Source organism: Pygoscelis adeliae, unplaced genomic scaffold, assembly GCF_000699105.1.
Source record: "Pygoscelis adeliae isolate BGI_AS28 unplaced genomic scaffold, ASM69910v1 Scaffold410, whole genome shotgun sequence".
In the NCBI taxonomy this organism is placed as follows: domain Eukaryota; kingdom Metazoa; phylum Chordata; class Aves; order Sphenisciformes; family Spheniscidae; genus Pygoscelis; species Pygoscelis adeliae.
This window is the reverse complement of record NW_008823913.1, coordinates 3,015,477-3,028,221: the sequence shown is the minus strand read 5'-3', so window position 1 is coordinate 3,028,221 and position 12,745 is coordinate 3,015,477. Positions and strand designations below refer to the sequence as shown.

Sequence of the window (12,745 nt, the reverse complement as noted above, 5' to 3'; positions counted from 1 at the left end):
GCCGCTGTCAGGCGGGCGTAACGCCTCGGGCCGCGCTGAGGGCGGGTGGGTCCGCCAGCCAGCCCGGATTGTAACAATATCCTTCCCGAGCGTGGCTACGGCGTTGCAAACCTGACCCAAAGCTGCTGCTAGTGTGACGAGGTCTCGCTAGAGGTTTTACTTACAGTTTACCTCCTTTCTCGCGAGTGCTTTGGGTATTCTTGTGGATCTTTCGTTTAACCAAGGCATCTCTAGACCTGTTTTTTTTTTTCTTTATATCTTTTTAACCGTTTTGATGTTGTTTGCCCAGACACTAAATCTTGTATTCTGTCTTCTTTGAGGTTTCTCTTGCAGTCTTTCTTGTAGCAGGTCTGGTTGGCTACTTTCATTTTTAATCCACAGTTTGCTTGACTTTGTTCAGAGTGGGTGTGTACACTGAAGTGGTAAAGCTTTTGTTGGACAGTCTTTTAGTATTTCTACTTGTGAAAACTATATTATGGGTTGTGCAAATGAAAGCATTTCCCTCAACTTCTCCAACTGTGAGCAAATCTCAACAACAACAACAAAAACAAACGGAAAAAAACACCAGATAAATTGTTTTGCTTAAATCAAGGTCAGTTCAAGAGTTGCCTTGCTCCTATTTTTGCTACAGATTTTCTTTAGTCAAAACTGTTCCAGATCCCGTGCTGAAAACTTAGGCCTTTCTAGACATGATGAAAATAGTTGTAGGACTGATTAGCTTTGAACCTTCAAAACTCTGTGCTGTTCATAGGAGTCTGAATAATTACATTTCCTCAAAGCAGCTGACGTATTTTGGGTATGTGGAGTTGTTTCTTGTTCATATTTACAGGGTTTCAAATCAGTTAATTTTCGTTGCAGTGTCCATTCAGAAGCAATCCTGGTTTATGATTATAATGATCTCTACCTAAATTTCTTACTTTCTGTCTCACAGTGATCTATGCATTTCAGGTACCAGCACATTAGATTTGGCACCTATGTTAATATGTTAATACTGTTATTCTATTACTTTTGCAGCGTGTTCTTCTTCTTGTTGCCTCAGATGTTGATGCATTATGTGCTTGTAAAATACTCCAAGTAAGTCTTTGTTCATTATCACTGTAGGCTAACAGTAAAAGAAAAAGTGCCCTGGGATCCTCTTAATAGGTTTGAACTGGGTAAAGGGTGAAGGTTTAATCTGCTTTTGTAACTTATTTTTTCCATGAGTTATGACATTGCAAACTGGTAAATCATACTCCCAAAGTTCACATAGATTTGTCATTTGAGATGTCTTCAAGATAAAGATTTGTATGAAATAGAATTATAGCATGGTATAGCACTGTGGAAGAGGTTGTTTCCCCACACCTTTGCTAACAGCTGTTTGCTTCATTTCAGGCTTTGTTTCAATGTGATCATGTGCAATACACGCTCGTCCCAGTATCTGGATGGCAAGAACTTGAAACTGCCTTTCTTGAGCATAAAGATCAGGTGAAAAAATACTGGAAATTTTTTAAGTTGTAGTTCATCTTATATAGGCATGCACTTCTTCCTTTACCCCAACTTAAAATGTAAGCTCTTAAACTAATTATTATTGGTTACCTCAAAACAGTGGTTAAATTTTAACACACCAGTAACAAACTTGGCAAGCTTTTTACATCAGCTCAAACTAATGTGCTATAATTTTGATAGATTCAAATGAAGTTTGCACACATTTTGAGATATAAAAGGTGGTGGTATCAGATGTCCAGCATCCCCAAATTTGGTGTTTTGTTTTACAAATTTTTTTCCTCCATCAAATATCAAAAGCAACGATGAGTGCTTTGGAGGTTTTGTAAAGGTGTTTTCAGACTTCTGTGTTTCCTGCTAATTGAAGTAAAAAACTTCTTTTTTGTTTGTTTTGTTTGCAGTTCAAATATTTTGTTCTTATTAATTGTGGTGCCAATGTTGACCTTCTGGAGATCTTGCAGCCTGAAGAAGACACTTTTTTTTTCATATGTGACAGCCACAGGCCTATCAATGTAGTGAATGTTTACAATGACACACAGGTAAACACTTTTCTTTCGTAATAAAAATCTTCGCACAGTGTGGTGGTGGGTGGTGTAGTGCTTTTCTGTGTTAGCTAGTAGGTCAGGAAGCAGTATTAATGGATATTTGCAGTAGTAATGTACATGATCAGAAAAAAAATCTGTTTTCACTGATAAAATATATACTGTTAGCGGTGTGATAGTTGTCAGTAGTAAGCAGCTGTTAATCCTGCTGCTATAAATCAAACTGCTACAAATCAGAGGATAAACACCTTCCAGAATGTAACATGTATTATCTCTCATCATCTAGCAACACTTACAACTTGAGTATTAAGCACAAATCATTTGACAACATGACTTTAACAAGCATTAAAAATGATAATTCTTTCAGTAATGCTGTAATCAAGGAATACATTTTTTACTCTTATTTTGTATAAATAAGTATGGTCTTTGTATTAAAAAGCAGTATTTTTGTTATGCCAGGAATTGATCACAGCCCAAATGAATTTTTAGTTTCCTTTACTAAGTATCTGAAGTATTCTCATTTGTCATTTGAAATGCTTTTTTAATCACTAAATAAGATACTTTATTTAAAATACTTCTTTTTTTCTTGCTAGATTAAGCTGTTAGTTAAACAAGATGATGATCTCAGTGTTCCTGCTTATGACGATATCTTCCGAGATGAAGAGGATGAAGAAGAGGACTCAGAGTGTGACAGTGATGGGTCAGAACCTTCAGAGAAACGTAGACGTTTTGAAGAGGTGTGTTTCTGCTACTTTGTTGTGAAAAGAAGGAAAATAAAATGGTTATTACATATACTTTACATCATCATAATAACGACATTTGAGTTTAAAAATTATGTCCCATTAGATCACAAATTCACATGTAAGATATAAAAATAATCTACTACGACCAGTAGTTTCACATACACAAAATGTTTATTTATCTGAACTGCACAGAAATATTTTCCCCCTATAAAAAAACATGTTTTGAACTTTATTATGCATAATGCTGTCTTTGTGTAATTAGTGAACTGAAAAGATCTATCTGTGATTATGTGCTCTGGGCTTTTCAGTCTAACAAAACAACTTATTTAGATAGAAACTTTTTTTTTAATAATTGTTTGAGAAGATAAAAGCTCACAAATAATTTAGCAAAATATTTTTTCTGTCCTTGTAGCAGTAAACTAACAAAAGTATATTATGGTAGACACAAAAAATTAAATTTGCCATATGTTATTTGTAGCATATTTTCTATTTATACCATACAAGGAAGCAAAGGCATGAGGCTAGCAATATTAAGAGACAATTAAATGTAAAGACATTCTCAGGTTTAATATGTAGTTCATATTATTTTTCTATTAACATCGTACATTTTTTCCTACTAATCTACAAAGGGCACTAACTCAGCAAAAGCAGATACCAGAAATTCAAAGGAAAATCTATAAATAGTATACACAAAAGCTATTCTCGAATCTGTTAAATATTTCACAAAGATCTTTCTGACTTCTTTGAGTTTTCAAGCTGATGATGCTACTTATGGACTTTAAATATACAGTGAGTGCCTCTTTTTCTGAGCTTCACTAGTTATCTCATCTTTATTTTTCATCAGTGTTATTTTTATGTTATAAAATGGTAGGATGCAATGTTGCTAGTGTTGAAAATACTGTGTACTGGGCCTCTTACTTGTGAAGACAAGCTAAACAAATGCTAGCACAATAAGATGCCATGACTTTATAAGAGTGTGTTCCTTGGAAAAATATTTGATAATAATACTTTTGTCATTAGATGCTGTTAATAGGAATAATTCTTCTTTTTAATGAAGACTTTAATTAAGTCCTTTTAATGAAGAATTAGTCACTAAAGTATCTGGATAGGTGCTAATCTACTAGAGTATTTTTTCTAGCGTTTTAACATCCAAATTAATTTACAGGATGTAATAGAGAGAACAATGAAAAGGCGACAAAGGCGAGAATGGGAGGCACGCAGGTGTGTTTATCTCGGTTTTTTATGTTGCTTGTATCTCTTTTTCTTGCTCTTATTCTTTTAAAATCTTGTGGAGAATACAAAAACATGATACTATGCTGCTCAATTTGCAAGATGCTTTAGTTCTAACTTTAGTCAGAAAGTGGAGAGAGATGTTTACTATGTAAAAATAAAACATTTAAATGGAGGGTAGTTGCAAATAGTAATTTATAAATTTGAGGAGCAATAGGTGTATTGCTTCCTTTTTAAGTAGCTGTAGTATTCTTATCTTGTCTATCTTAGGGTGAAACTTGCGCTTCTGTTTTCTTCCTTTACAATCCCACTAGTGTCAATAGGAACAAGCTGGAACAAATAAGATAAGAAAATGGGATTTGAGGAATAATGATTTAATAAGTTTTTCCTTTTTACTTTTTGAGTACATTTCAGTGTGGTTTCCATGTTGCTACTAAAATCTAATTGCCTTGCAGAAAAACAATTTCTAGCCTAAGTTTAACTTTTTTTTTAATTGCTAAAATGAAATTTAAATATTATTTCACAATTCCTGACATATTTTTAATGACTAGTTCACCACTTAGTCAAGTGTGGGGTTTTTTTCCTTTTTTAGACAAGAAATTATTTTTGATTATGAGCAATATGAATACCATGGGACCTCAGTAAGTATAAACTCATTTGCCATAAAAATACAAGGTGACAATGTAAAGGTAATTGGACAATATCCAATATTATAATTATCTAATAATACTATATAATAATATTGTTATATCTTGTTATTTTTGTATATTATTATATATAAGATACATCATATATGTAGAAGTAGTTTGACTTAGCAGTTTAATATTTTCTGGTTGTGTACATCCAATTTTACCACTGATGAATTAGTTACATCGTAGAAACAATACTGGTAGACTGGCAGACAACAGCCAACTGAGTCACAGTGGATAATGTAATGTTAACAGTGGGGGAAAATGATAAACCAGAACTATTAACATTTTTGTTGTTTGATGTCTCTAATGCTGGTATAAAAAAAAATATATAGTGTAATTTTTTTAGGTCTTGACAAAAGTGTCTATGCACAAAATACCCTCGCAAAAAGACTTTAGCATGTAGGCAGCTTGTTTGCCTTTCAAAGTTTTCAAAGTGTCAGGATATTTCAAACATAACACTTAGGGCATCAAACTGTTCCTTGGTTTGTCATTTGGCCTCTTACCTGATGATTTTTATATTTTGTTAAGTGCTGCTTTATATATAATGCAAGTTTGCAGAGCTGTATAAAATATTTTTCTTTCTACTTAGTGTCTTAGAAAGTAAGACACTGGCAGATTGTCAGACTCAAGTGTGATTTCTAGAGCTTTAGTAACATGCTAGTATATGGCAAATTTAATTGTGTTCTATTTGTTTAATGAAGTGAGAGTTCTGTGTTCATTTGTTGTCTCTTTTTGCTTCTCATATAGTCTGCGATGGTGATGTTTGATCTGGCATGGATAATGTCTAAAGACTTGAATGACATGTTGTGGTATGTTTCCATTATCATTTTTCATAGAGGCTAGAAGCTTAAACCCATAGTAAAGAGAGGCAAGATTTCCCAAAACTATTTGATTTTAGTATGAGGTTCCAGTTTATTTCGTGTGTGGATGTATGTCTTGAATTGGAGGACACATCTGTGTAAATTGATTACAAGCAATCAATAGATTTTGCGTGGAAAAAGAGAGGATGGTACTATATGTGTATGTCTGCTAAAGAGGGAATAATAGTATATAGCTTTGTTATTAACTTCTACGTACAGTTGGTGAACAGTGCTTCTGGCTTGTTCTGTTATATACTTAGAGGGTGTTGTGATTTAACCCGGCAGGCAGCTCAACACCACACAGCCATTTGCTCACTCCCCCCCCCAAGTGGGATGAGGGAGAGAATCGGGGGGGGGGGAGTGAAATTTGTGGGTTGAGGTAAAGACAGTTTAGGACAGAAAAGGAAGGGAGAATAATAATAACAATAATAATTATAAAAGAACATACAAAATAAGTGATGCACAATGCAATTGCTCACCACCTGCCAACCGATGCCCAGTCAGTCCCTGAGCAGCGGTCACCCCCCCAGCCAACATCCCCCAGCATGATGTCATATGGTATGGAATATCCCTTTGGCCAGTTTGGGTCAGCTGTCCTGGCTGTGCCCCCCACCCCCAGCTTCTCGCTGGCAGGGCACGAGAAGCTGAAAAGTTCTCTACTAGTGTAAGCACTGCTTAGCAACAACTAAAACATCAGCGTGTTATCAACATTATTCTCATCCTAAATCCAAAACACAGCACTGTACCAACTACTAGAAAGAAAATTAACTCTATCCCAGCTGAAACCAGGACAGAGGGTTAAATACAATATACTGTACTGGAATATTTTTTCGTTTAACTTTTTTTTTTTTTCCTTTTTTCCCCCCCAATTTTAGGTGGGCTATTGTTGGCCTAACAGATCAATGGGTCCAAGATAAAATCACTCAGTAAGAAAGATTTTTTTAAATTTATCTTTTTTTTTTATTTATTTATCTATCTTTTAAATTTTATTTTTAGGAGTAACTAATAGCAATTAATAGAGATCAGGAAACATATGGGAATTAATATAATACAAGATAATTAATGAACAGTGACATTAAATATCTTAATGACTGAATGTGATCTGATGCCTTCCAAAAATGAGAATATACATCAGAAAAAAATGTATTTTCCTTTTCTACTGTTTATAACTTTGTGAAAAATAAAGTTAGTTTAAAAATCCTAAAACAATCACTTCTGATCTGGGAAGAAATGGTGTTTAATAGTAGTTTACATAAATACGACCTCCATACAGTTTTATTAAAGGGAAAAAATTTTGTATGTTCTGTATCCTCCAGCTTCCTTTCCAGTTTTAGTTAAGGAGTTTCAGATTTTCTCTTTTTTTTTTTCTTATTTCCTACTAGATACCATCAGAATTCTAGTAGTACGTGTGTAGACTTTAATTCTGGTGTTCTATTGTTACTAACACACTGATGTTTTCAAGGAGATAAATGTAATGAGTAACTAATTTCATTGGTCAGTCTATCTGTCTCTCTGTATTGGTTTTATTTTAGCTTTAATTGCCTGGGTGTATGGCTGAATATTGAAAGAACATTATTTAACAACTTGGTTGGGTTGGGGTTTTTTTAAGAGGTATCTGCAGTTTTCATGCTGCTGACTGGCCAATGTGTAATCTTTAGGAAGCATTTTTGTGTTCTTGTAATCAAGTACAAAAATACACAGGAAGAGAGTGAAGTAACAAATTTGTTTTTAAGAATGAAGTATGTGACTGATATTGGAATCCTACAGCGTCATGTGTCTCGCCATAACCACCGCAATGAGGATGAAGAAAATTCTCTGTCAATTGATTGCATGCGAATAGCATTTGAATATGAGTATCCTTGCATAAGATCTGGGGAAAATGAACTCTACCCACTTGGTGAGCCCCAATTGAGTTTTTATCTAGGGGAAAAAAAAATCCCAGCACCATCTCTGCTGCTGAGAATGGAACTAAAAGAAACGGAAATTTGAATCTTTTGTTGAACATGAATCCCTCTTTCAATAGCTCATGTAGCTTCAGTTCAGCTTAACCTTTCAGAATTAGTTATAAGTCACTGTTGCTCATCTTGTGCTACATGCGCCTGCAGCTTCTAACTGTATCTTACATAGTACAGAGATACAATATATAAGGGCAACTGAAGACTTACCTATTAGTTGTGGAGTTTTGTTACTATTTGTAACTTCAAGTGATATATGTGTTTATAATTATTTTCCGTAATTCCTGTTCAGTCTGCGCCTGGCACTTTATCAGCACTGGTCTCTATATGAAAGTCTCTGTAACACTTCATATACCTCTGCTAGCCTTAAGCTTTGGTCCGTACAAGGGCAGAAGAGGCTCCAGGAGTTCTTGGCTGACATGGGGTGAGTTATAAAAATCTGGGTCTCGATTAAAGGATCATTTTTTCAATGTATCATGGGAAAATATTGAGAATATAGCTTGCAAGTACTCAGCTTCTTAGTTTTTAAATATGATTGTGGAGCTCTGAGTAGGTTGCAGAGTCTCTTTGAGTTGAGTTATGCAACTTGTGTCTCGGTGTATGAGGAATACTTCAGCTGTATGGAATAGTAGATTTGTAAGTAACCTATGCTTTCTCACATCCACTCTTAATGACTAAAGAAAAAGAACGTGAACAAGCTTAATCAGAGTTAACTTGCTAAATTATCTAATATTAGGAAAGTCTTATGAAAGGAAGGCAAAATATTTTTGTTTCTTCTGGCATACCTATCAATGTATTTTTTCCTTCTGTTTTTAGTTTGCCTTTGAAGCAAGTGAAACAGAAGTTTAATTCCATGGACATGTCTTTGAAAGAAAATCTTCGGGAAATGATCGAAGAATCTGCAAACAAGTTTGGGTAAATCATTTTAAATACAAATGCTTTATCTGAAAATACTTTTCAATTAAGTTCAAATATTTTTGTATGAAGAGCATGTAACATCTTGTTTTAAAAAATATGGTTTTTAGATTGACAAAGTAATATTAGGCTCGTTGCAAATGTTAGGGTATGGTTTGTCTTCACGTTCTTAACATTAACGTACTGAGGAGATGGCTGGTCAATGTTGATAATAATGTTGATAATCTTTACTGGTTTTATTTCATTTTGCAGAATGAAGGATTTAAGAGTTCAGACCTTCAGCATTCACTTTGGCTTTAAGAACAAATTCTCAGCAAGTGATATAGTTTATGCAACAGCTTCTCTCATGGAGAATATAGAGAAAGAGGGGCCTGAAACAACTAATTTCATTAAAGCTTTGGACAGTCTCTCCAGGTACTGAAAAGATGTCTCTTCGTTCATTTACAATTTTATTTAGGGAACATGGGTTACGTATCTAAAAGATACATTGATGCTTCATAAGCCACTGAAGAAAAACCAAATATCCCTGTGAATAGTGTTTAGAGAGTTCTCACTTCTCTGTGAAAAGCTTTATTTTTATATGAAAGTGTTTATTTTTATTCTTTCTGTTGCAGGGGTAACCTGGACAAACTGCATCAAGGATTGGACCTAGCCAAAAAGCAGTTACGTGCCATTCAGCAGACAGTAGCCAGCTGTATTTGCACCAACCTTGTAATTTCTCAGGGGCCTTTTCTCTATTGCTCTCTCATGGAGGTCAGAATTTTAGTTTTTGGCTGTCTCATTTGACTGTCATATTTGGCTGTCTCGTAGCTGAATAACACTGTTTTCCTAACTGCTTGGCTCAGTAAGAATGACTGTCAGAAAGAACCTATTTATCTATACTGTGCTGTCCTCTGATGGGTCAATATTGACATCTACTCTGAACTTCCCAAAGGAAGAATCAGCCCTCTCAAAGCGGGGAGGGCTTCATATCAAAGTCAAGTGGGTGAGCTCAAACTCCTGTATTGTAATGGTTCTTGTTACTGTTCTTTGAGCCACGCAAAACTATCAGACTTGTCAGTAGATACTAAAATTAAATAAGTGGAAGAATCATCTTCATTGTAATTGAAATAATTTTTCTTTTCCTAGGGCACACCAGATGTGAAACTGTTTTCCAAACCAGTGTCTCTGTGCCTGCTTAGTAAATACTTACTCAAATCTTTTGTTTGCTCTGTAAGTAAATCAAAAGCTTTTGACTAACTAACTTCTGGCCTGTGTAGTAGTTATTGTTCTATTGGATACTTGCAGTTGATTATTAAAAACATTATATGAAAATCTTAATAATGTTTTTCTGCTAATCAGTTGGATAATTTTAGCACATCTGTGAATGCTGCTCTAGGAAAGATATCTGCCTGGGAGACTTCATAGCATTAGAAAGGGTTTTCATTACTAAGATACTCACAATCTAAAACCTGTGTGTAATTTTCTAAGATTTGAGGGAGCATATCGCTAAATATGTACTTTTCAAAGTTAACCTGACGCACCAAAAAAAAAAGCAATATTGTAGGACTGGTAATTGTTATCTCAATATTTCTGTGTCTGTTTAAATAAAATCCTCTGATCTTTACAACTAATGTAACTGAAATTAAATTGCATTTATCTTTTGAGCTATTAGTTACACGATTCAGATAAAAATGAGGTTTTAAGACTGAGAACTCTCTTCACAGTGAGCAATTCCTAATTTGTAAATGAAATTTATGGTGGTCCATCATTGTCAGATTGCATCTGTCTATCCTCATTTTGAAAGTTAGACATGGTGAATAACTAGTCTGCCACGAGGAGCAGGACAGCATTTTTAAAACTCACTGCGAAACATTTACCTTAAGAACAGAACACTTCAAACAAACTTCTGTTTCATTTACTTAAGTGTCTAAAAATGTTAAAATCTTCATAATTATTTTTGGATTAATTAAATTACAAATTTTGTAAAAGTTACAGCTTACTGCTGTGAAACAATATGGCAGGGGAAAATAATTTCTAGTGAAGACTGTGTTTGTCAATGTTTTATCTGTTGTATTTCAATGTATGACTATTACAAAAAATTAAGCCCAGTCCAAGGTTTTAGATACCCATACCAGCAGTTTTTTGTTGTTTTTTTTTTTTAAAGAGGTTTTTTCTTTACTGTAAATCATATCTTGTCTGTCTATATAATTTCTGTGTTAAAATGGAATGCAAGATCGGAGAAGAATTGAAATTTCTATTGGTCCTTAAAGTGATTTTTAGTGTAAGAAAGAAGGGGATTAAGAGATTATGTAAAGAAACCACCTTCTGTTGAACTGCATTATAGCACTATCCTTAGATGAATATTTGTAATACTAGCTCACATGGAGAGCTGAAACTAAATTGCTTCCTGAGTTTTGTCTAACAAAGAGGCTTTCTGACTTCCAGACAAAAAACAAGCGTTGTAAATTGCTGCCGCTGATAATGGCTGCACCAATGGATGTTGAACAGGGAACTGTGATCATGGTGGGGATTCCTCCGGAGACAGAAAGCTCTGACAAAAAGAAGTAAGTATATTGTTTAAAAGTCGTTACTAAGGTTGTCTAGAGACTTTTCCTGTCTCTGAAGCAAATATATCTTTCCTGTACCTATTTAACATTGAACATGTTGACTTGAATTGTATCCTTCTTAAAAATACGCTTTTTGCATATGGTATGCATGGGATACTCTGAGAGAGGATACAGATGTTCCCCAGCTTCCTTGCAAATTTTTTTTCCCTCCCTCTTAACTATTTCTTTATCTTAAAAGATGGAAGTAGTTTACTATATGACCCGTGACTTAATTTCTTAAAGCCTGCAATGTTAAGATTTTTGCACTTGAATAAGTGAGGTGTATGTTGAATACATGGCACATGAAAAACACCTTGAAGACATTTTCAGCTCTCAGCAAGGAAAAAGTTGCATACTTCTACCTTAGTAAATATATCCTTTTCTGTAATGCTCATTTGTATTTCTGTTCATCTTCTAGCTTTTTTGGAAGAGCATTTGAGAAAGCTGCAGACAGTACCAATTCTAGGACTTTGCACAACCATTTTGACATGTCAAGTGAGTATCGCTTACTTCATTCACTAAATAGTCCTTTAGGGGTCAGTGTTTACACAGCCTCATAAAGCATAATGCCTGTAGGCAATGTACTCATTTGTGTATGTCTCAGATGCAAACATCAAGGGGTGTGTATGTGATACACTATTCCTGAGTCTAGTATAAACACAAACTACATTATTTGTCAGTCTTTTTCTAAGTGCTATCTTGTTATGCAGAAATTACAAACTACTAAGCAGAGGCTTGCATGTATTTTTGAGATGATCTACATTTTGAATGGGGTAATGATTTTCATATGTGCACTTCAGTTTAAAATCTGTGAGGTTATCTCTGAGGGTTTTTATATTTAGCAGCCAAACCAAGTATGGTACTGATGTGATGAGATGCATTCTTTATTGTCTGTTTGAAAAATGATATCCTTATGCAACGAGATTTGCCTATCTTTGTTTGTGCTTACAAAAGAGGCAGTTTTTAATAACACATACTTAGGTATGCATGTTGAACATAGAAAGAAACATTCCTAGATTAAAAAGTGGCAGCTATATCATGTAGTGAGCACCTAGAAATCAGAGTTTGCTGAAGCGTAAGAGCAAAATAAACAATATGCTTTGCATTTTGTCCAAATAAATAGTTTCTCTTTTCTCTTCTTAAAGTTGATTAAGAATATAAATAAGTATACTTGGAATTAATATTCTTCAAGTGTGACATCTAGTATATCTTTGTTATTTGTATCTTGTAATAAAATATTTCATATTTTAGTAATTGAATTGAAAACAGAAGACCGGAGCAAATTTCTGGATGCACTCATTTCTCTCTTGTCCTAATGGTAAGACAGTGTAAGGAGGACTAATTAAAAAATTAATTACAAATCAAGTTAGTAACCAAATTACATTTGTATATTATCTGTAGAATGTTCTAAGAAAATGTGGCAACTTCTAGTGAAAATATAAATTGAAGATGAGAGTTTCTTACAAAGACAATTGTTTTTCTTTTTGGGAGGAGGCGGACAATGTACAAGCAGAATATTTTTTTTCTCCTTAAGAGATTTATTTAAGTTTTGTCATCCATAAGCTTCTCTTCCATTGTGCTTAACTTTCTGTGGCTTTTTAACTTCAGCTGGAAAAGGAGCAGCTGTTTGTGTGGTGAAAGAAATTGAGATATTGGCTAATTGTTGATGCTCTGTTACTGACTTTTTCTTTTAATTATGATGGCTTGTTTGAGCTCAGGATGGAATCTTGGCCATAGC

The 12,745-nt window shown here is 34.3% G+C and overlaps 1 protein-coding gene across 2 annotated transcripts in view; it reads left to right on the top strand.

Moving 5' to 3' along the window:
• Positions 1-12,323, top strand: part of CDC45 (cell division cycle 45) — a 12,659-nt gene extending 336 nt beyond the window's left edge. Inside the window, exons 2-18 of one of the 2 annotated variants that reach the window (XM_009318591.1) lie at positions 1,015-1,074; positions 1,372-1,464; positions 1,884-2,021; positions 2,618-2,761; positions 3,933-3,988; positions 4,590-4,638; positions 5,437-5,498; positions 6,425-6,475; positions 7,283-7,402; positions 7,797-7,928; positions 8,321-8,419; positions 8,672-8,833; positions 9,034-9,172; positions 9,548-9,631; positions 10,847-10,965; positions 11,426-11,502; positions 12,259-12,323. In XM_009318591.1, coding sequence (XP_009316866.1) covers positions 1,015-1,074; positions 1,372-1,464; positions 1,884-2,021; positions 2,618-2,761; positions 3,933-3,988; positions 4,590-4,638; positions 5,437-5,498; positions 6,425-6,475; positions 7,283-7,402; positions 7,797-7,928; positions 8,321-8,419; positions 8,672-8,833; positions 9,034-9,172; positions 9,548-9,631; positions 10,847-10,965; positions 11,426-11,502; positions 12,259-12,323 — 1,650 coding nt within the window. The remainder of the gene's footprint in view (positions 1-1,014; positions 1,075-1,371; positions 1,465-1,883; positions 2,022-2,617; positions 2,762-3,932; positions 3,989-4,589; positions 4,639-5,436; positions 5,499-6,424; positions 6,476-7,282; positions 7,403-7,796; positions 7,929-8,320; positions 8,420-8,671; positions 8,834-9,033; positions 9,173-9,547; positions 9,632-10,846; positions 10,966-11,425; positions 11,503-12,258) is intronic. The other variant, XM_009318599.1, reaches the window with a different exon arrangement.
• Positions 12,324-12,745: the final 422 nt, after the last annotated feature.